This window comes from Taurulus bubalis (genome assembly GCF_910589615.1).
Source record: "Taurulus bubalis genome assembly, chromosome: 17".
Classification (NCBI taxonomy): Eukaryota; Metazoa; Chordata; class Actinopteri; order Perciformes; family Cottidae; genus Taurulus; species Taurulus bubalis.
The window spans coordinates 1,640,001-1,665,008 of record NC_136605.1 but is presented as its reverse complement, the minus strand read 5'-3'; the positions used below and the strand labels follow the sequence as shown (position 1 = coordinate 1,665,008).

At 44.3% G+C, this 25,008-nt stretch overlaps 1 protein-coding gene across 1 annotated transcript; it reads left to right on the top strand.

Annotated features, from left to right (window-relative positions):
* Window positions 1–14,207: 14,207 nt before the first annotated feature.
* Window positions 14,208–24,111, top strand: LOC306750088 (cytosolic phospholipase A2 gamma-like; the record flags this gene model as incomplete). The annotated part of the gene is made up of 14 exons (XM_079233479.1): window positions 14,208–14,234; window positions 14,414–14,524; window positions 15,350–15,492; window positions 16,045–16,231; window positions 16,724–16,829; window positions 17,407–17,547; window positions 18,370–18,435; window positions 18,597–18,737; window positions 18,961–19,107; window positions 19,196–19,279; window positions 21,474–21,628; window positions 22,202–22,373; window positions 23,172–23,337; window positions 23,488–24,111. 14 exons carry the CDS (start codon window positions 14,208–14,210, stop codon window positions 23,510–23,512), a joined length of 1,671 nt encoding a protein of 556 aa, XP_079089605.1. The 3' UTR covers window positions 23,513–24,111.
* Window positions 24,112–25,008: the final 897 nt, after the last annotated feature.

The window sequence follows — 25,008 nt, the reverse complement described above, 5'->3', positions numbered from 1 at the left end:
CGTAGTCAGTCCGAGTAGGACCCTATTGAAATACAAAGGATTTTTATTATTAGGGTCCGAGCGACTGACAGAGTCAGTCCCGAGAGGACCCTATTGAAATACAAAGGATTCTTATTATTATTATTCCGTTTTTTTATTTTTGTACATTGGGCGCCTTTTTGGGGCACTTGTCATATTCAAAAACTCACCAAATTTGGAACACTTGTCAGGTCTGGTGAAAATAGAGATCTATTAAAACCGGGGAAAAAGGTTCCAAAAAATGACTCTCTAGCGCCCCCTACAAGTTGGACCGGCGGGGTATATGTGCACATCGCATCCCCTAACTTGCAATAAATCAGGCGTCCGATTTGAACAATAGGGGGCACTACAGTACTTCGGCCAATTTGCCATAGGGTCCGAGCGACTGACGTAGTCAGTCCCGAGAGGACCCTATTGAAATTGCTGGGATTATTCTTTATTATTCTGATCCTTATTTTTGAACATTGGACTGCTTTTTGGGGGACTTGTCATATTCAAAAACTCACCAAATTTGGAACGTTTGTCAGTTCTGGTGAAAATAGACATCTATTAAAGCCGGAAAGAAAAGTTCCAAAAAATGGCTCTCTAGCGCCCCCTACAAGTTGGACCGGCGACGCCCCTCGCCCAGAATTTTTTTTACTTGAAAGAATTCACACATGTCCGTCTCCACCTGCTCTACAAAACAGCTTCTCAGACCCATAAAGTCCGCCTATGAATATTTTCCGCCATCTTGGATTTTGTGAAAAACACATTAATAATTACGTAATTGTAGTTTATTCCTAAACGCTTGCTCCTTTTCATACCAAACTTGGTATTTATCATTATTGGAGCTGGATCATCAATACTGCATTGAAAGTTCTTTGATATCTCATTGCGCTGAGGAGATATCGACCAATCAACCTCTTAGGGGCGTGTCTTGTTTTTAAACACTTATAACATTAAAACTATTTGGACAAACGACTCCAAACTTGGGGTATATGTGCACATCGCATCCCCTAACTTGCAATAAATCAGGTGTCCGATTTGAACAATAGGGGGCGCTACAGTACCTCAGCCAATTTGCCATTTTCGGCCCATTTATGCTAATTTTAGCAAATATTTGCATTTAGGCCAAATACTACTCCTCCTACAATTTTTATGCAATCGACTTAATTTCTATTCTAAAGTGATAACAAGACCCTCAGGAGTATGGCTTCTGCTCCGTGCGCGTCTTCACTCGTGGGAATTGATGTTTACGGGGACGCAAAGACGCGCCTACTTTGAGCTAACCGCTATCTAAGAGAAAGCTGTTGTAACTCCTCCATACATGATGCAATCTTCCCAATACTCCTCATACATGATGCTGGTCCAGGCCTGAGTACATGTACATGAAGCAATGTTGAGATTGTCACAGCGCCAATTAGAGTGAAAATAAAATCAGCCAAACAGCATCGGATTAACTTCTAATTTACATTACCTGATCTACCCATCATATAGAGGAGGCTGTAGCTCAGGGGGATGAGTGGTCGTCCTACGACCACAAGGCAGCAGGTTTGAACCCCAGTCCTCCCATAAGCCAAACAAAATCTACCAAACATCGGATTTACAGCGTCAGATCTACATGCAATTTAAATAATAAATGTGCCGGGGATAGCGAGGACCTCGCAGCCTTAATTGAATTTTCTAAATAAACTTGGTCAGGTTTAAAAGAAGATCATCAGAATGAGCACGAAGTGTCGTTAATGAGGAACGTGAAAAAGAAGTCAGCGTTGACAGCGCCCCATGGCTGAGAAACGTCTACATGTCTCCTCCTCAGGGCCTCTGCTCATTCATAACCATACGGCATCATATGGAGTTAGTACAGCTCTGAGAACAGGAACCAGAGTTATCAGCTGGAGTCACATCCTTTAGTGAACTGGTCCTCATCTTTCTTTGTTTTGACTTGTGAGCAAATATAAGAATGAAACATTATTTAAATGTTTTTTGAATCTGCTCTTTAGATCATCAGAATATGATTTCACGAGGCAAAGACTTCCAGAAGCAACACTTTTAAACATGAACCACGTAACACAAGAGACTAAAGGCTGCTGGGTCTGGCTTCAGGACCAGACCCAGACCAGGACCACGGGTCTGGCTTCAGGACCAGACCCAGACCAGGGACCACGGGTCTGGGCCTGAGGCCTTAGCTGAGTAACACATAATAACACAACACATTATAAACATACAACATTACATTTCTTCACCTGTAGCGTCCTTGATGACTTCCTGTCCGTGTCTGCAGGCGTTGGGGTCCTCTCTTCACGGGACGTCCCGTCCATCTGAGGGGGGGCGGTGGACAAGTCCTTCTGGGTCTCCACATCCTTCTGGGTCTCCACGTCCTCCTGGGTCTCCACATCCTCCTGGGTCTCCACATCCTCCTGGGTCTCCAGGTCCTCCCGGGTCTCCAAGTCCTCCTGGGTCTTCAGGTCCTCCTGGGTCTCCTGGGTCTCCAGGTCCTCCTGGGTCTCCAGGTCCCCCAGGGTCTCCTGGGTCTTCACGTCCTCCTGGGTCTCCTGGGTCTTCATGTCCTCCTGGGTCTCCTGGGTCTTCACGTCCTCCTGGGTCTCCTGGGTCTCCCGGGTCTCCAGGTCCTCCTGGGTCTTCACGTCCTCCTGGGTCTCCTGGTTCTTCATGTCCTCCTGGGTCTCCTGGGTCTTCACGTCCTCCTGGGTCTCCTGGGTCTTCCGGGTCTCCAGGTCCTCCTGGGTCTTCACGTCCTCCTGGGTCTCCAGGTCCTCCTGAGCCTCCTGGGTATCCTGGGCCTCCTGGGTCTCCTGGGCCTCCTGTGTCTTCATGTCCTCCTGGGCCTCCACAGGTTGCCCCGTGGGGCCGAGAATCACAACACAAGCACAGAGCAGCGCAGCCGTCCAGCTGAGAGGTCCACACATGGTGATGTGTGCTGAGGGTAACAAGCTGCTGGTAGAGACCAGCTCCTTTATGCTGCTGTCTCATCTTCATGACTCGTTACTCCACACTGACGTCCATCAGATAAACAGAATCTTACAGTACCAGAACAAATCTTCATGACTCGTTACTCCACACTGACATCCATCAGATAAACAGGGACAGATGACTTGTACTGGTTTGAAGGGGGAGTGACACCTAACAGGTCTTCACAGAATGCTTTCTGGTCTGTGTTGAAAAACCTGACGTACACTAACAGCTGAGCATTGTCACAGATGTCAGTGGACTCATCCACAGCTAAGCCTACACATGGTGCCTTATGTATGGCTTCATTTAGCTGGGTTAGCACATCCTGAGTTAATATTTCACTTTTCTTTGTGGCAGATGATGCTGACATGGGTATTTGCTTTATATTATCACAGAGCTCTTGTTTTGGTTTTCCGTCAAGTAATGTTTCAGCAACGACACTCATGCATTCTTTGACAAGCCCTCCATCAGTAAATGGCTTTTTGTGTTGCCCCAAAATCCAAGCAACTCTGAGGGAACACTCGTGAGCACGTTGTTGGGCAGTGAACGTGTGGCTCAGGATCCTGGTTGACTGTTCATATTGGGCTGTGAGGCCACTTATTTTCTGTGATCTCACTTCGGATTTGAGTGGCTATGTTTGTTCAAAACCTTTGTTTTGTCTCATAATGGCGTTTCACATTGCCACTTTTAATAAGTGCCACGGTTTCTGAACATATAAGACACACTGGTTTTGTGCTCCCTGTGGGAAGTATGAACAGAAATGAGTCGGTCCATTTCGGATTAAATGCTCTATTTTCGCTGTCAACTTTTCTTTTTTTGGAGAGCGACATTTGTTCCTTATGTTTCTCTCCCTTTCGCTGTCTCACTCGCCTTTTTCTCAACTTTCTTCGGCGCAGTCGTCCGTTTCTCTCCCTTTTTGTTTTTAAAATGTATCGCTATCTTTCTTTTTCTTTCTACCGTCTCAATGTGTAACCTGCCTCTAACTTTCTCATCTGTCTGCGCTGTCTCTGTTGAGACGTAATGTTTACCGCCGAGAATGCATAGATTTGATTGGCTGAGTGGTATAACATGGGATGGCTTAACTCGCTTGCAATTGGTCTGTGCGTTTCCACATCCGCTAAACCACTACTGTAAAGACTGCAAAAGCTGCACCGCGCCGCCGGGTAAAAAAATAAAAGCGCCCTGTCAGGTTTTAAATCATAACCTTCTGCTTTGGCTGGCGGTCCGGGTCCGGATGGGACGGCCTCTGGGTCCGGACCCGGACCGCGGTCCGCCAGTTAGTGACCTATGCTCTACATCCTGCATCCTGTCTCACACTGTCCTCATGTGGAAGCTCTGCTGGAAAAGAGCTCTGGTTTCCACTTCAGCAGCTTTGTTGTGTTATGTTGTCTGGACACAAGTCTACCTTCAGTAATGACGTGTGCACGTCTGCACTGCACATAGCACCTTTACATTGTTCTGATAGTCCACTACCTCACATGTATCACCTGCTGGTTCTGTTGTTAATGAGAGGAAGACGTACCTGCTTCAAGAGGCCCTCCATCACCACAGAGTCATTCAGGTCCAGAGAGGAGCTTTTCTGCAGCCTCACTTTCATCACTCGCTTTGCAACAGGAACAACGTCTGAAACACAAACAACCTTCATCAGTCACAACATGTCTGCTCATAATATTCAACATCCTGGAATGTTCAACACTTTTAATCATAAAAGAGAAAGATATGGTCATTTTCCATCATTTCTATCTACTGTTGGGGTATGTTGGGGTAGGTTGGGCAGTTGATCTGCATATTCAATGTGTTTTATATCCATAACTTTATATTTATAGATTTGATCTACTTTTAAGTCCTGAGTGAATGATAGCTCACCTTTGTCACAGATGAACGCTGACTTGACGTCACACTTCTGGCTTCCCCACTGTCCATTGGCACTAAAATCTGCTGCCACACAATCCTCAGAGGTACCATGAGACTCCTGAGGTTTCCAGTTCCTAAATGAGGAGTTACTTCCATCAGACCACTTCCATCCATCTCTGTAGAGGCCGATCCAGGGTTCGTATCCTGTGGGCATCGCATTCTGTACCTTCAGGTTGTCCTGCAGGTTCCTCACCATGGCCAGGTATGTGTGGTGTTGTCTGCAGTAGCTCTGGGCATCAGTCCACTTCATCTTGGTGTGAATGAAGACAAATGTCTGTGGCCCTGAAAGTAGAGCAGAGTGAAGTGCTGAGTAGAGGAACCATAACAGACTACATGATGCAGACCATTTTATTGTTCTGAATGAATCTCAGCATGAAGGTGGATCAACACGGAGCTCTATAGACCTCAGTGTAGTCCTGGTCTTCTATAGACCTCAGTGTAGTCCTGATCCTCGACAGACTTCAGTGTAGTCCTGGTCCTCTAAAGACCTCAGTGCAGTCCTAGTCCTCTATAAACCTCAGTGTAGCCATGGTCCTCTATAGACTTCAGTCTAGTTCTGGTCCTCAATAGACCTCAGTGTAGTCCTGGTCCTCTATAGACCTCAGTCTAATCCTAGTCCTCTATAGACCTCAGTGTAGTTCAGAACCAACACTACCACTTTAGTCCACAGGGGGCACCTGAACCAGTCTCAGTCTAGTCCTGGTCCTCTATAGACCTCAGTGTAGTCCTGATCCTCGACAGACTTCAGTGTAGTCCTGGTCCTCTATAGACCTTTGTGTAGTCCTGGTCTTCTATAGACCTCAGTGTAGTCCTGATACTCGACAGACTTCAGTGTAGTCCTGGTCCTCTATAGACCTCAGTGCAGTCCTAGTCCTCTATAAACCTCAGTGTAGCCATGGTCCTCTATAGACTTCAGTCTAGTTCTGGTCCTCTATAGACCTCAGTGTAGTTCAGAACCAACACTACCACTTTAGTACACAAGGGGCACCTGAACCAGTCTCAGTGTAGTCCTGGTCCTCTATATACCTCAGTGTAGTCCTGGTCCTCTATATACTTCAGTCTAGTCCTGGTCCTCTATAGACTTCAGTCTAGTCCTGATCCTCTATAGACCTCAGTCTAGTCCTGGTCCTCTATAGACCTCAGTCTAGTCCTGGTTCTCTATATACTTCAGTGTGTTGTAACTCTCGCCCCAAACTCATCCGAGACTGCACTGTCCTCTCCACATTCAAAACACAAATCAAAACCCATCTCTTCAAAACTGCTTTTAATGTATGACTGTGTGCTCTTATTGTTTTTATTTATTTATTTTGTATCTGTTGTATTATTATACTTGTTTGATTACATACTTTTTAGGACATTGTAATGTTGTGTAAAGTGACTTTGAGTACCAAGAAAAGCGTTATATAAATTAAATGCATTATAGTGTAGTCCTGGTCCTCTATATACTTCAATGTAGTCCTGGTCCTCTATAGACTTCAGTCTAGTCCTGGTCCTCTATAGACCTCAGTCTAGTCCTGGTCCTCTATAGACCTCAGTGTAGTTCAGGATCAACACTACCGCTTTAGTCCACAGGGCGCACCAGAACCAACACAACATGAGCGTTTGTCATAGTAACTTTAATATTCTCACCTTTGGCATCGAAGCAGACTGACGTTTCTGAATCCTCACATGAGGAGTCGAACCATTTCCCCTCTAAATACATCAATGCACAGTGTACTCCTCCGCCGCCGTGGTCCGGTTCTCCAGGATACCATCGTCGGAACTCTGTCTCTCCGGGTTCGTAGAAGCTTGTGTCTGACAGTGACCACCTCCAGCTGTCACCGTACAGTCCTATCCAGGCTCGCTAAAAGCAATATTTCATTGTGACATAAAGAAATAGACTTTCAGATATTTTTACTTCACATTTACAGTCTTGATTCTGACGATCGGTCTGATTAATTATTTCAGGGTCTGTCTTAAACAATATTCAGGTGCTGATATGAACATTGAAAAGGTTTTATTTCTGTCATCACTCCTGCTGTTCATAATGGACTGTAGTCTCACAACGTGGTGACGGCTGAGCTGATGCTAACAGCTAACGATGCTAACAGCTAACGATGCTAACAGCTAACAATGCTAGAAGCTAACAATACTAACAGCTAACAATGCTAGAAGCTAACGATACTAACAGATAACAATGCTAGTAGCTTTTGATGCGAACAGCTTTTGATGCTAACAGCTAACGATGATAGCAGCTAACGATACTGTAAGGACTGAGAGAAATGTTATGTTATGAATGTTATGTTCAGAAGGTCAGTGAATGTCTCATGAGCTGGGTAGCTGGGTAGCTGTGAAGCGTGCCTGTGATTGGAGAGCGAGGGAGGGGGGGATGTTGTGTTACGAGCCGTTCGGAGCAGAGTCTATGACCCGGAGCAGAGGTGAAGCTTGTTGAGAGGTTTCACAGGGTTCTACTGTTGTTTGGCGTAGGCTACGGCCCCCAGTAACCTGTTCTATTGTTCTCGTAATAAACACACTATAAGCCATCTATCGATAATGATGCTAGAAGCTAACAATGCTAACAGCTAATGATGCTAGAAGCTAACGATGCTAACAGCATATCAGTGCAAACAAAGGCAACATGACTCCACTATATATTTACATGGACGATGTTTGTTTGATGATATTAATGCTGTAAATATCCAGTACAGATCAGCAGTATGTTGCATTAAATCATCTGTTTTGAATGTAAAATCTTAATCTTTAAATAATAAGTAAAATTAAAGCTGCTCGCAGCTGTGACTGGGCCCTCGCTTCCAGCACGTCGGGGACGCCGGCGGGTCGCCGGCTCTCCCGGCCTCGAACATCCGCCTGGCAGGCGAAGGTTCTCGGACGGACGAGCCGGCGACCCTTCGGCTACCCCTCGGCTTATATATATCATTTCATCACTGCATCTCCATCAGTTCTTGTTCAGACTCTCTTCACTTCTTCTGCATCATCAGGAAGGGAGTCGAGAACAACTTGAATTCTTTCTCAATGGCAGAAAGATCTGGGAAGCGCAGACTGAGTTCTGTCATTTGATGTGATGACAGACACATATTTCCTCTTTTTCGCAGAAAGGTTGACCTCTGGAAAATGGAATATATGTATATATATTTTATACATGTAAATATGTATATAAATATATATAAAAGATAAAAATAAGTATTACAAGTGATCAAGAGCTTGAGGTTTCATGGAACGGCGTGGAAGTGGTGTGACGACTATTGCATATGGTTCGTGATCATGCAGCAAGCTGTTGTAACTCCACTTTACTTTGTCAAAACTGTTCCAAAGTTAACATGCTTTATGAGAGGCATGGCTTGAAGACTTCTGCATGCCAATATTAACTCAGTCAAAGCGCCACCTACTGGGAAACTATGGCAATTTGAACTAGAAATGAAGAACGAAAATTAAATTGGCCGACTTCTGGTACGGTTTAGAGCATGGTCCCAAGAGAGTTATTTTTAAGTTTATATGTGGTACATACGCCTATCAAATATTGTATATCTATGTTGAACGTACTGCAAGGGCTGCTTTGTTGAATTTAGTTGAATTCACCCCTAAGAAGTTAATGGGTCTTTTTCTTTTGAACACAATGAGATACAAACAAGCTTTTGAGGCGGCCATTTTGCTTGAATCCAGCGTTGCGTTCAGGGTCTCCAGGTCCTGCAGGTCTCGTATGGTGGCCAGGTCCTTGTACTTTTCTCTGCAGTGACGCTGTGCTTCAGTCATGTTCTTCAGCTCATAAACAACATGGTAGCGACGTACAGCTGATGAGACGACACACAGCCCTGATGACACACACATGCTGACTCATCAAATCTTTATTGATTTTATTGATATGCATTAAGTGACAGTGAGGATATGAACACACATATATATATATATATATATATATATATATATATATATATATATATGAATATATTTAATACAATTGTTATTCACATCATATTCAGCAACCATTTCTTAACTTTAACCTTTTATTCATTGTTTAATTACAGTTTATCTGCTGCACCACCTGACCTTCATCAATGAGACCCGACATGTTATCTCCTGTGTGCTGATTCCTCTTGACTCACTGTGGCTTCTTAAAGAGTAAAAGAATATTCAATATTATCATGAAAATGGTTTGAATGTGTATAATATATTGAACTTAACACTGTTAAACATTTGAAACATCTAATAAATAATCTTAAGTGTCAGATAACGATTCATATCGTGACATTTCTTGCAGTTGTGACATTTGACATCTGGTTGCGTTGCCAGAGTTTTGCAATTCATTTCAAATTAAATGGGTATATTGCTGTTCTTGCTAGCAACTTCATTCATATGCTTTGTAAATACGATAAAGCTTTTTATGATGAAATACAATATTTCTAGTTTTAGATTGGATGCATGGCTTGACATGAAAAGTGCACCATCCTACCTGTAAGTTAAAAGTAGATATTCAATAAATACTACAGAGAGATCTAGAAATCTTTTCACTCAGCCACAGATGGCAGTTGGTGTCTCTTGATGATGCAATAGTCTGTTAACTCCTCTACACTCCTTCAAAATAAAAGTATGTTAACTCCTCTGCACTCCACTTCAAAATAAAAGTCCCATCTTTACGGTTGCGTCACCTTGACATTTGAGAACATGAACATTTCTGGACAAAAGTGTTTTAATTATTTCAACAGCTTAAAACTATTGGTGTTTGTAAACATTTAGTTTATTTTTAAATGTTTCAATAATAAAAGCATGCCATAGTAGTTTATTTTAATTAATTATTTAATAAATTAATTTATTATGATGAAAATACATTGTTTTATAGTTGTTATAGTCTGATCATTTGCTGGGACTGCTGTGCCCCCTATCATGTTCAGGGTTTGAGGTGGCAAAACATACAAGAATATATATTATTTGAATGAACTGAAAATGTATTTCAACTGAATAGGTTTTATATAATTAAATTATATATGTCATGAATTGATAAAACATTATTTAAAGGAAATAATGGATTCGGACACAAAAATATGCATGTCATATCATTGAGTATCAGTGTGTATATATATATATATATATATATATAAATATAAATTAAAAAAAACATTAAAAAGGGGTTGAGATTGCAGGAAAGACATGACGAACTATTGACGATGTACACCCCCCCTCATTCATCTCTAAATATTACTGGGAATGTATTATATTATGAAACAATTACATAAATTGTTGGATTTATTTAAATCCATAGACAAACATATTGTCCCCCCTCCTCCCTGGCTAAAAACACAACACCCCCCCCCCCCCCCGAGGAAATCCACCATCTTTCTTTTGATCTCTGCAAGTAGGCCTGAGGGGGGGTCCACACAGGTTAGCCGGTGCCACAGCTGGGATGCAACTAGGTTGTTAAGAACCAGTACTCTCCCTCTAAGCGACATCTGGGGGAGCAGCCATTTCCATTTTTTAGGTTTCCGTTCAACCTTTTCTATGACGGTCTCCCAGTTCTTCTTTACTATATGGTCTGCTCCCAAAAACACCCCTCGGTACTTTAGACCTCCTCTCTTCCATTCTAGGTTTCGGGGGAGAACTGGGAGACCGCCGCACCACTCACCGACAGCGAGGGCTTCACTTTCCCCCCAGTTGACCCTCGCTGCCGATGCCGAGCTAAAATCCTCTACAATGGGCAGCAATGCTAGGACTGCCCTCCTACAGGACACTGGCATGGAACCCGAGGCCAGACACTCATTAAAAACCTCCGAGACATCATCTGCGATGATGTCCCAGTAGGCCTTGTAAAACTCCACTGTGAGCCCATCGATGCCAGGAGCCCGCCATCCCTGCATGCCCTGCAGGGCGGTCAGCAGCTCCTGCATCTGGAGGGGGGAGTCGAGCTGTGAGTTGGTCTCTGCGGAGACCTGGGGTAGTCCCCCGCAGAAACCCTCCAGGAGAGCTCGCTCTTCCTGGTATTCTGTGGAGTACAACTGTTGATAAAAGCTCACAGCTCGCCCTCGTATCTGGCCCGGGTCCATCAGCTCCTGCCCTGTGTCAGACAGCAGTGCGTGGATTACTTTCCCCTGCCCGTTCTTCTTCTCCAGACTGAAGAAATAGTGAGATGGATCCATCTCGGTGATGCTCTGGAACCGGGACCTGACCAGGGCGTCCTGCACTTTACTACCCAGCAGGTCGGCTAAAGCCATTTTTTTCTCTTTGAGGTTTTCAATATAACCTTGATTTCCTGTAGACTCACTTAAACATTCTAGTTCCACTATATCGGTCTCTAGATCTTCCATAGATCTGGTGCTGTCTCATTTGACGTTCAAAGTGTGCTGTTGACACAGTAGTCTTATTTGTGTCTTATCGTGGTCCCACCACTGGTTAAGACTACTAAAATCACCCTTCCTCTGTCTAAAAACACCCCAGAAATAAATAAAAACCTCTCTAAAACTCTTATCAAATGTTAAAACAGAATTAAAATGCCAATAAGCACTTCTGGGTAAGATGTTTCTGATTAAAAACATGAGACAAAACAAGAGAGTGATCACTAAAACCAGCCGGCATAATAGCACAACTCCTAAAGGTGTTAAAATGATGCTTAAAACAATAAATATGATCTAGCCTAGCTGAGGAGACCCTGCTCTCTCTGAGGTGGGACCAGGTGTACTGTCTGAAGTCTGGGTGCATCCTCCTCCACACGTCCACCAGGCCGTGAGAGCGGACCAGCTGCTTCAAGGCGTGCTGAGAGGCTGGATGAGGCTCTGTGTGATTACGGTCTAAAACTGCATCCTCTGTGCAGTTAAAATCCTCCCCCCAAGAATAAAAAAACCTCCGTTGAGCAGCCATTTAAAACTGCATCCACTTTGAGTAAAAACTGCTTCCTCTCTGCGCCGGATGTTGGAGCATACACGTTGATAAAAACAGCAGAAAATGTGTCGAACCGAGCTTTGACTAAAAGAAGCCTCCCCTCGATAAAATTCTGGACCTCCAGTGTGTTGGGTTTAAAAGCCCGTGAGAAGAGGAAGCCCACTCCTGCGCTGAGGTAGGTGTTGTGGCTTAAAACGACTTCCCCTTCCCACTCCCTTCTCCAGTCAGACTCGTTGTTAAAATCACTGTGCGTTTCCTGTAAAAAGAGAACGTCCATCTTTTTCATTTTGGAAGTTTCATAGATAGACGTTCTCTTCTGGACGTCTCTGCCACCATTTACATTTAAAAGCCCTATTTTTAAAACATCCATGGTGGATAGAGTTAAAATGAGAACCACTGTGCTGTGGCCGACCATTTCCCCCACAGCGAGGCCGACATCCTAGTTTATCGTGTATTGTTTATTGATATATTGTGTATTGTTGTAATGTTTATTGTTGTATTGTTTATACAGACTGATATCTACATGTCTGAACTCATCTCTCAGTGTTCCTTTATTATAACTCAACATTATTCAAATAGACCTCGTGGTTTAGAGATAAACTCCTTTTAGTCTGGAGACGCAATTTTTAGCAATTTGGAACAAGTTCTTTATCACTTAAATATGTATTTAACTACGTAACTAAACTACGTAACAGAACATGACTAAATAAACCATAAAATAAACCAAATGAATGCAATGAATAAAGAATATGATGAAGAGAACAAAGAATAACAATGAAGCAGGAATAAATGTAGAATCAGTGACTCGTTTCATTGATTCATGTCTATGTATTAAATCACAGATTTAATGTAATCACATTTTCTCTTCCCATTTAATAATAATACTAATAATAATACATTTGATTTATAAAGCACTTTTCATAATACTCAAATACACTTTACAAGCATTTGGAATCATCATAAAGAGCCACACAATAAACACACACAGCATCGATCACATGAAAGCAGTTCTGGAGCGGAGGCTCGTGAGTTGTGATTTGAATATGGAAAGTCAGTCTGGAGGAGTTTGGGAGAGAATTCCAGAGGGAGGGGGCGCTATAGAGAAGGATCATTCAAACTCCATGCAAAGAGGAGGAGCCATTTAATCCACAAAGATATATCATGTATTCATAACACTATGGCACATCCAGAAGGAGGATGAATCATCATAAATATCACAACACAATATTGCATCATCTACGGACCAAATAAGGTACCACATCTCAGCAGGGCCATGGCAGCTGGCAGGACCGGTTCCAGGTAGCCATGAATCCATGGAAAAAGAAAGTAGAGTTAGTAATGTGCATTGAAGAGACAATAATTTATCCAGAAGGAGAGAGAGAGGAGGAGAGGAGGAGCGAGGGAGGAAGGGAGGATGGGAGGAGAGAAGGAGAAGAGGTGCTCAGTGTATCCTAAGATGTCCCCCAGCCTAGACGGCTGGGGGACATCTTAGGATACACTGAGCACCTCTTCTCTTCCTCTCTCTCCTTCTGGATGAATTCATGTCTCTTTAAAGCACATTACTAACTCTACTTCTTTACGGGAGTCTCTGTGCTTCCTCGCCTCAAGTTTTCATGGATCGTGGTTATCTGGATCATGGACCATGCCTACTCCTCATTATATGAATAATATAATAATTTCTATCATATTCATGTAATGGGCTGCAACTCTGTTACGTTATTCATTCTGGTCACATGACATCTATTGCTTCTGTCCATCCGGGGAGAGGGATCCTCCTCTGTTGCTCTCCTGAAGGTTTCTTCCCTTGAAAATGTCCAAGTTGATGTTTACACTTTACTTAATTAAGTAAAGGCTCTGATTTCTTCTTCTAGCACAAACCATTGAGATCATGCTCCTACCAGTCAGATTCATAATCTGTCAATCAAAGCCAGCCAGCTGTGAGCTGGATACTAACCTGCACGAGGAATCAGGGGATGGACTGCCCGATGATGTCATAGACTGATCATGTGACTAATTAGTCATCAGGACTACAGTAAGCCAGAGAGCCCACCATCCTGTAGAGATCATGAGGAGAAACAACACCATGTGTCTGTGAGTCCTGTGGTCCCGCCTCCAGCTCCACATCTGGAACGTGTAGAGACATGGTCCATCTGAAGCCACACATGGTCCACATCAACAAGGGTGTGTGTGTGTGTGTGTGTGTGTGTGTGTGTGTGTGTGTGTGTGTGTGTGTGTGTGTGTGTGTGTGTGTGTGTGTGTGTGTGTGTGTGTGTGTGTGTGTGTGTGTGTGTGTGTGTGTGTGTGCGCTCCTTTGTCCTCCTAAACAGCAGCTCAATGAAAGAAGAGCAAGCTGAACACTGACGGTTATTTCGTGGAGCTCAAACATGCCGACTGGAAATACAAGTTTCTCAGTCCTGGTGATCTGGTTCATTTCCGTATTGCTCACAAAAGGAATGGACAACATGGAGGGGAACGCCACCACTTCTGCGGTGAGGGATGCATGTCCAATAATTAGCACGCATTAACAGTGGCCTGATTGTATTTGATGTTATTGAGCTTAATTGTTGTATCTTGATTGAAGTTTTGAAGAGTACCTTGTAAATAATACTAATATGTATTAGTATTATATCTTATTTGGTCTAACTCAGCGGTCCTTGGTCCTTTGCAGAAGCCCGTCCGGCGGTCCTGGTCTCTGTGTGCTGGAGAGCAGGACTACGTTCACCAGAGGAAGCTCCTGGTTCTGGAGTCGCTCAGCAGACTGGGCATCAACTGCACCGCCGTAAGACACTTCAAAACACAACATCCATGTTTCCTTCATCACAGACACACGTTATCTTTCTTTGGAACGTGTCATGTTTGCACTAATGTTCTTCTGTTTATAATATGACGACCTTTCTTTTCATAACACTAATGTCTTCAATGACTTCCATGAGCGCCGTAGACTCAACATCCTCAAGTCATGTGCTTTAGCTTCTTGACTGTCCTGCTACTCTGTATCGTTAGACAACCGATACTGTGGTGAGGATCTAGACGGATATTATAAGTGGTAAGATATGGGACATTATCATAAAATCACAAGAAGTGGATCAGCATGCTGGATTGATCGCCTCATAAGCTGCTGCAGGGATGACGTCTTTAAGTTACCACCAAGGTTCATGAATCTACACGTTTTGTTCAACGAGATAATCATAACAAATTAAACCACTTTTTCATGATTGAAGCGTGAATGCATTCATAGAAGAACAACCCTAACATTAGGCTCTAAACAACCCAGCATGTGTTCACATCCAGGCTGTAAAGCTGTCGAGTCTTCTTCTGACACTTAGCAGCTGCTTGTTTTAAAGCCACGTAGAAACTTCAACGTTCACAAGAGACTTCCCGAGAGGGGTCGGGGAGTTGGTAGAAAAGATATGTGAATGAAAGAAGAAAAAGACTAAAAAGAAGAAAAAGACTGAATATATGCTTCAGCAACTACTAATAACCTCATAAATAACCCTTAAGATGAAGTTTGAAAATGATAATAAGATATTGTCTTACTCTGACTGTACAATGCATGAACCTAGCAGCTAGCAGCTAGCGGCTAACCTACCACCTCTCCTTCAAGGATTCGGTTCCCCACATCGCTCTGCTGGCGTCTGGTGGAGGTCAGAGGGCCGCTGTGGGTCTGGTGGGTTCCCTCTATCAGATGGAGAAGGAAGGTCTGGTGGACAGTTTGCTCTACCTGGGAGGAGTTTCTGGGTCAACATGGTAACAACATTCACATATTCTCACATGTCTGTATGAATGAGAGCTGACAGGCTAGAACACAAAACAGAACTTCTGAGATATGCCTTACAGCCTTTCTGGAGTGGAGAAGAGTATGACATGCAAAGCTCACTGGTACATGGAAGGCTTCGCCACTTGATCAATAAGGAAGCAGTTAGTATGCAAACACAAACAGTAACTTGTAACCAAACATTTTTAGTAACATTAATATCATTTGGAAACTGCTCCTGGAAAAGTTTATAGTTTAGTTACTTTGTTAGGTTTAGGCACAAAAACGACTTGATTAGGTTGATGAAAATGTGGTTTGGGCTGAAATATGTATTAATCCTAGAAGTTCTCATTCACACACACACACACACACACACACACACACACACACACACACACACACACACACACACACACACACACACACATATTTCATTCATGTTTGCTTCTCCAGCAGGTTTGGCTTTGACCTGATGAAATGGATCTTGAATCTTGAATTTTTTCAAATGACAATTTGTCTTGACCTTGTACGTGTCTCTCTGATAGGTCCATGGCCTCCATCTACAGCAACCCCCAGTGGAGCGTCAGCATGAACGCCACGGTGTCCAGGTGGTCAGGAGCTGGGGTTGAGCTGGAGGCCGTTTTGACCTGGTTGGGTGAGAGGGCCAAGGACGAGAACTTCTCTCTGACTGATATCTGGGGGGTCTTGACCTCTGCTGGGATCATGAAACAGGTACCAGGGCAAACACACACACCTTTACTCACGATATGTCCCATTTTAAACGCATCACTGTTATGAAGGTAGTCCTTCAAAATCACGACAACACTGGACAAGCTTGGATGCTTCAACTTCACTCAGCACATCAATTCCCACACAACCCCGGCCACACCCTGGACCTGGTCTGCTCCACAGGACTCACCATCATCTCCTCTCTGGCTCCGACCTCACCATCTCAGACCACCTAGCATCATCATGGACACTGACCTCCCAGAACCCAAACAGCACCATGACCCTCCGTAGTGTCCAGACCAGCTGCCCCTCATCCTGTCTCACACCATCTCTGCTGCTAGTCAACTGTTTTACTTTTGTTTCTTACTGTCATGTCTACTCTCTTGTTTATATTGTTCTTGCTTCTATTGTTTGTTTTTACCATGTAAAGTGCCTTGAGTACCCATACAAATATAATGCGTTGTTATTATTATTAATATTATTGTGTTTCATCAGATGGACCTACGACATCTTTCAGATGAGGCCGGAAGAAATGCCAGCAACCCTTACCCCATCTACTGCGCCATAGAGAAGCACTGCTTCTCACACGGTCATACAGAAGGTACAGGTCCATAGGCACAGGTCACATGTGGACCTGAGAGGGACTAGCACCTTTACACAGGTCACATGTGGACCTGAGAGGGATTAGCACCTTTACACAGGTCACATGTGGACCTGAGAGGGACTAGCACCTTTACACAGGTCACATGTGGACCTGAGAGGGATTAGCACCTTTACACAGGTCACATGTGGACCTGAGAGGGATTAGCACCTTTACACAGGTCACATGTGGACCTGAGAGGGACTAGCACCTTTACACAGGTCACATGTGGACCTGAGAGGGATTAGCACCTTTACACAGGTCACATGTGGACCTGAGAGGGACTAGCACCTTTACACAGGTCACATGTGGACCTGAGAGGGATTAGCACCTTTACACCGGTCACATGTGGACCTGAGAGGGATTAGCACCTTTACACAGCCTGTTGGGACATTATACTTGACATGAGGGTGAACTGACTTGCCAGTGTAAACAGATTCTTTCTCTCTCTCTCTCTCTCTCTCTCTCTCTCTCTCTCTCTCTCTCTTTCTCTCTCTCTCTCTCTCTCTCTCTCTCTCTCTCTCTCTTTCTCTCTCAGCGAAATGGTTCGAGGTGAGCCCTCACGAGGCTGGTTTCACAGAGTTGGGTCTCTTCATTGAAACGTCTCTCCTGGGCAGTAAATTCCAGAGCGGAGAGCTATTGGAGAAAATGCCTGAGATGGATATGGTCGAACTACAAGGTCAGAGTCAGAGTCCCCTTCATTGGATATGTGCTCATATCAGGACAGTTCCCTTTCCTTTGACACATACATAGAAACAGCTAGGAGCAGGATAACAAATAGACAGGACTTATGTACACTTGTGAAAAGAAAGGTACTTTTACTGATATTATATAAAAGCGCAGATAAATGTTGTTTTATAAAACATAGTTCGGGAACAAAGACCACGCCCTGAACTCAGCCAATTACCCACAGTACTTAAAGAACGAAACCTGTTCACTTCCTCTTCGACTCAGTTCCTACACGATGTGCAAAAGAGCTTACCCGATACAAACGCTCTTTCTCGACCCTCTCGGACGACCAGCTATATCCCGAAATCCCGGAGCTCCCTCCTTCTCATACCACGCTTCGTCCCCAGCATCCTTGGCCATTTTAGCCATCCACGACCCCGGCGGGTCAACTCTGAAGTTGTACCGGGGAATCGTCGGGTTTTCGCAGCTTGCTCTTCCTAGAATTGCGAGCTAGCGGCCCACCATCCCACCTGGCCGCCATACGCAACCTCGCCAAACACAACCTCGCCATACGCAACCTCGCCATACGCAACCTCGCCATACGCAACCTCGCCATACACAACCTCGCCATACGCAACCTCACAGCTCCTAGTAAACAAGACAATCGCTTACTACATTAAAGTTCCGGAAACTCTTAAGGTGCATACTCTTTTTACCTTTACGTCACAGAAAAACATTAATATATCTGCAAGTATTAATACTGTAGATTGTCTCATGCAAAACAATTGTCAAACTGTGTGTGTGTGTTTGTGTGTTTGTTGAAACCATGCAGGTGTTCTAGGTTGTGCTTTGGCTCATGAGGAAACACTGAGAGAGTTCATCCCTCCCTGGCTGAATGGTAAACAGTTCCACATTGTCTCACAGACTAAAGGTATTTCAAGACATTGCAGGGATACATCTCATGCTCTGTGTGTGTGTGTGTGTGTCTGTGTGTGTGTGTGTGTGTGTGTGTGTGTGTGTGTGTGTGTGTGTGTGTGTGTGTGTGTGTGTGTATGTCAGTGATTGGACAGGGAGACAGTGCTGCTGAAGAGTACCTGCGTGTGCACAACGCCCTTCATAAACTCGTTGCCCTGACCAGAAGCACCATTAAGGATCCTACTGCTCTGTCTGACCTCGACAAGCTGCAGACAATACTAGAAGGTAGTAGCAGTTATGACGATGACTCTGCTCAGATATTTGACGATACAATGGATCTATTACATTTAATTGTTTTGGTAAAGTTATTTTGCAAGAATGCAAATACAGATGCAAAACATGTGAAAATGATGTTCACATTTGAAAGTGTTTGTGTCTGAGATGAAATCGTGACATATAGGCTGATTCATGCCCCAATGTCCATCCATTTACGTGTTCTCTTTTCCAGACAAGTCAAAACACAATGAGTCTGCGTGGCTGGAGCCAAAAAGTTTGGAGGAAAGAAAGCGTCTTTCTCAGCAGTGGAGTCTGGAGCTGCTGGCGGCGGTAGAGACCTGGAGCGAGAGTCTGGAGGATGGAGCTTTCAAAACACATGGTCAGTATGAGGCATATAAACATCCAGACTGGTCAAAGTTATAGTTGAACAAACCTATTTTAATATGATGTCTGTGTATTATCATCAGTCTCTCTACTTACTAAGAAGGTCATTCCCAAGATTATGACATGGGAGTGGGGAACGACCAGAAACTTCCTCTACGAATACCAAGGTGAGCAGACAGACCCTTTGGTACAAATGTTGCTTGTTTATCTTTAAAAATGGAATCCATCCATCCACTTTCCTCCTCTTATCCGGGGTCGGGTCGCAGTGTCAGCAGGCCCAGCAGGCCGACCCAGGCTAAGTTTTGCAGCTCATTCTGGGGGATCCTAATGGAGATATAATCCCTCCAGTATCCCTCCAGTGTCCTTGGTCTTCCCCGGGGTCTCCTACCAGTTGGACGTGCCTGGAAAACCTCTAATGGGAGGCGTCCAGGAGGCATCCTGACTAGATGCCCGAACCACCTCAGCTGACTCCAGCAGCGGCTTAACTTTAAATTGATGTCCGAGCTCCTAATCCTATCGCTAAGGAGGAAACTCATTTCAGCCCCAGTGAATGCTGGAGGTCACGATCCGAGGAGGCAAATAGGACCACATCATCCCCGAACAGCAGAGAGGCGATCCCGAGTACCCTGAACCTGACGTTCTCCACCCCCCAGCTGCGCCTAGATATCCTGTCCATAAAGGTCAGGAACAGGACCGGTGATAAAGGGCAGCCCTGGCGGAAGCCAACACCCACCGGGAACGTGTCTGACTTATTACCGAGGATACGAACATAGCTCCTACTGAAGTACATAGACCGGATGGCCTGTTCCAACGGGTCCAGCAACCCATTCTCACACAGCACCCCCCACAAAAAATCCAGAGGGACCCGGTCGAAAGCCTTCTCCAAGTCCTCAAAATGGGATCCATCACCCCGGTCTGCCAGTCCATGGGCACTGTTCTCGACCCCCATGCAACATTGAAAAGGCGTGTCAGCCACGACAGCCCCACAATGTCCAGAACCTTCAGCATCTCATGGCGAAACTCATCCACCCCGGGGGCCTTGCTACCAAGGAGCAGGGATATGGGTGTGACATTTCCAGTTCACCCTCATTACACGTTTGGGCTTGCCAGGTCTTTCTAGCCGGTTCCCCCACCATCTGATCCAACTCACCACCAGGTGGTGATCAGCTGACAGCTCTGCTCCTCTCTTCACCCGACTGTCCAAGACATACGGCGCAGATCAGATGATACGATTACAAAGTCGATCATTGATCTCCGGCCTAAGGTGTTCTGGTACCAGGTACACTCATGAGCCACCTTATGCTCGAACATGGTGTTCGTTATGGACAAACTGTGGCTAGCACAGAAGTCCAACAACAAAAGACCATTCGGGTTCAGATCGGGCAAGCCGTTTCACCCAATCACGCCCCGCCAGGTTTCTCTGTCATTGCCCACGTGAGCGTTGAAGTCCCCCAGGAGAACTATGGAGTCGGCAGGCGACACCCTTTCCAGGACCCCTCCCACCGACGCCAAGAAGGCCGGATACTCTGAAGGCGCAGGGAGGCGACCCTCACGTTCTCCGGGGAAAACTCCAACATAGTGGCGCTAAGCCGGGGGCTCGACTTTTTAGACAATGGACACTACCCTTTCTGGGGAAGAAGAAGAAGAAGAAGAGGAAGACGGAAGAAGGAATTTATTTCCGCCCCCAACGGCAGGGCCAGTAATATGTTTAGAAAAGTAATAAAACATTAAACCAATAGGAAGGACCTTAAGTCCCACGAATGAGTTGAAAACTAACTGGTGCGCGAACGCTCGGTCTCTTTCAACTCCACCCAGCGAACTATTCGAACCTGTGCCCGAGGTGCGCCGTGGATTTTAAAGGGCCTGCGCGGGAGCATAAGCTGTCTATCATTTTTTATTAAATATAATTTTACTACAATAACTGGATCCCGGACCTCATTTCCCACAACCTCCCAGGATCTGAACATACATAGTTTTCACAGATCCTTGAAAATAATGATGACCTTTTCCACACGCTTTGGATGTGAGTAGTTATTCTTACTCTTTGGTTTTCATACATATTCAACAAACAAATCTTGTCACTATGTGTATTTGAAAGGTGTTCATCGTGAACAATAACTTAATAACCAGGAGTTCGTAGAGACTAAAAACAGACCTGAAACTTAGCGACTCATGTGGACACAAACATGACTCAAAAGGAGTGCTCCATATCTACTGGATGTGTAAATACTGCTAAGAGTCTTTTCTTTAATCATGGATATTGTTACATCATTTGCAAATGCAATACAATAATGAAGGAGATTATTGAATCAGCTGAAGTTTGTTTGAATTGAACAATTCTTGAATTATGTTGCTGGGCAGATTCCATGGTTCCAACTTGCCTTCGCTCTCAAGAAAGATTCCACCTGGTGGACGCCGGGCTGCTGATAAACGTAGCCTACCCTTCCTTTCTGGGAGAGAAGAGGGACATCGACCTCATCATCGCACCGGAGTACAGCGCTGGAAACATGTTTGAGGTAGGCTTACTATGCCGTGTGTGTGTGTGTGTGTGTGTGTGTGTGTGTGTGTGTGTGTGTGTGTGTGTGTGTGTGTGTGTGTGTGACTATGGATTGACTGTGTCATTGTATTATGTTGTTGATTGAGTACACAAGACATCCATTGTGAGTCTCTGTTCTGGACGAGTGATCCCTCCTCAGTTCTTCTCCCTGAAGTTTCTTAAATTTTTTTCCATATTCAAGTTTTTCTTTCTTGATGAGATCAAGGTCCAATGACAGGGTGTTGAATGCTGTACAGATTGTAAAGCCACCCGAGGGAAATGTATGATTTATTGCCATATAAGTCAAATGACTTGATTTGACTAGTTTCAGTCTGCCTGAACCTTTGGATTAAAACTAACATGCTGGCAGTACAGTACTAACACCATATAAGGGCCTTTCACTGCAAGCCAATTAAATCAAAAGCTATCTTTTGAATAACATAGTGAAAAGCTTTGCTATAAACCCGTTAACAGTTCAAGTTTAGACTATACGGTCACCTGCTACATGTAATTCCTTCTTATAGTTATACTTCTGCTTGTGCTCCTTTCCAAGACTCTGACTCTTGCCAGAGACTATGCTGCCGAGGTGAAGAAGCCTTTCCCAGAGATAGACAACCACATCTTGGAGGACAGAGCCTGGCCAAAGGACTGCTACGTGTTCGAGGGGAAAGAAAGCGAGCCATCGGTCATTTACATGCCACTCTTTAACAGGAGAAACTGCAACGGTCTGTTACACACATGCAGATTTGTCAATATGTTTCTTTGAGGCAGAACTGCTCTGGAGGCGAACATAATTTGTCATTGTAGTGAGGCAACAAGCCAACAAACATTATGATGTGCCTGATTGTTTAAATGTCACGTAGGTGGAAAAAGGCAATCCTTGAGATTTGTTTTACGTGTGAGTTAAAGGACAAGTCCTGAGCAAAGATAACTTTGAGATTCTTTACGGTGGTGATGCCATCAAGAGAAACCATACTATCAGATAGTTGATTTCTGAGGTGTTCTGAGCCGAGTAAAATAACTTCAGTGTTGTCTGAGTTAAACATCAGGAAGCTGCAGGTCATCTGATGGTACCTGTCACTACAACCCTCTGACTTCACAGTCCAGTAGCGTCCGGCCATGTTAACATGTGGCCTTCATAATAAACAATCAACTCTGTGATGTGTTGGGAATTGAAGGGCAGCCTCAAAGTCAGTTCTGGTTGAGAATGCATTATTGTTTGCTCTGAAGTACTGTACTGATAAAAGACAAGGGGAGCACAGTCTAAACTCAAGGAAAAGAGGGAGCTAACAAAAGACATGGGAAACGCATAAGAGCGGGGAAGACAATGAAACAGACAACGGCAGGAAGTAAAACAAGACAAGACACAAGAGGCGAGGACATTCAAGCTGAAACAGGAAACAATCTATCACACAAACCCGAGGGCCATGGCTCTTGCAGCGCTGCACCTTTAGCGAGGTGTCCAGAAGTAGACGGGTGGCAGGAGACTGGAGTCTAAATCAGTGTTCACTGCATTGTTGTAGATGCAGAGGAGGTCACGGCGAAGATGGAGGAGTTCTCCACCTTCCAGCTTCCCTTCAGCCAGGAGAAGATTGAGTTTGTGTTGGAGACGGCCAAAGCCAACATCAAGAACAACAAGGGAACTCTGCTGAGGGAGATTCACAAGGCTGTTCTCCGCCGTGACAAGAGGTAGGGATGGAGGGAGGGCTCTGTCCATGCAGGTCCAACTGGACTATGTCCTGTCTGTGTGTGCTTGTCTGAGACAGAGATGTGGATGGTTGATGGAACAATAACTGACGGATTTGAAATCTAACACTTTTCTTTGTTTCTCCCCTCCAGGAAGTCTGCTGCGCTAAATCTCTGATTTCATCCTGATAACAACTCAGACACTGTGCATGAGTGTGATGCTGAGAGAACACACCTTAAAGCAACCAATGTGCAATCATGTAAAGCAACTGCATATCATCATACTTTTTTTAAATGTACTTTTTTATGCTATGTGTCCAAGGGTATATGGATACTGCTTTTATCGTGGCTCTTAGTTCTGATAATATAAATCATTATATTCTGTAGATAATCTTCATTTCATTATTCTTATGTCTATGAGAGTTCAGGTTGTGCAAGGTCAGTTTAACAGATACTGTCTGTGAGAAACGTTCCTCAAGGTTCGTCAAGGTTCCACGCTCTGCACCACAACACTCACACCTGTTTATCAGTATGTTGACATTAGAGAAGCAGACTGGTCGTTGCACATTCCAGCCTTGTGAGAAAAGATGAGAACACGATTCTCCTCCTCTTAGACAAGTTAGAGCAAATAGAAATGTTAGATGTTCATGACGGAGAACCGTGTATTAAAGAACCGACCTTCCGGCTGTTCGGGGTGTTTCTGGACGGTCAACCTGCGTGTTGACTGGACGACTCCCTGATGTCAAGATTGCAGCGCTTGTTACCTTACTTGTGATCAAGGAAATTAAATTCCGAGAACGATAGAAGTTGTTTGACTGAGTTCTTCCGGACATTACACCAGGCATCCAATAATTATTCAGACATGAAAATCCCTCACCTTTCGGCGAAATTCGCCGCTTTGAAACCAAAATAGGTAACCTATGTCAATCGTGTAGATCCGAAGAGTTTTTGTTTTTGGGAGAGAGAGGGGGGGGTCAACTGTCCGCTGTTTCTGAGATTGGGAGTGGGACACGGAAAGAAACGGAGGTTGCGATCATCTTGGCAATAGAAGATCTTTGACGTGTCAAGTCTTGGCCAATCAGCGTTAAGATGTCTACAGCGGCTTCATTTCCCTCCCACCAGTTTTTTAATGGAAGCTAGTCAGCTTGCTAACACGTTAGCTAACGTTGTTGGAGAGACAGCGAGTGAGATTACTGGCAGCGGAGTGAGCGGATAAGTTCTACCTGCCGACACCTCACTACATATAAGTTCTACCTGCCGACACCTCACTACATATAAGTTCTACCTACCGACACCTCACTACATATAAGGACATAAGGAGAGGACAATGGAGATTTTATCCAACTTTTATTTTAATAAAAAAAACTAAATGAGTTTCCTCCGTAGGGTGGCCGGGCTCCTGTTTATATTTAAGGGTTTAAGATCTACATGTAGGAAAAAGTGTATCCTCCAGTTAATTATAATCTATATAGTTATGTGGTTATAATCACTGTCACGCAGAGAGAGGTGTGCATGTTCAGGTTTACTGGTGGAAACATTATTCAGTGTTCTAGACTAACAGTGTTGTCTCCTCAAAGTAAAGTGGTATAACAGTATGACATAATATGGTCAAATAAAAATTAAATAAAAAGGCTGGTACATTATACATATTATGGCATATAAGTGTAATATTAT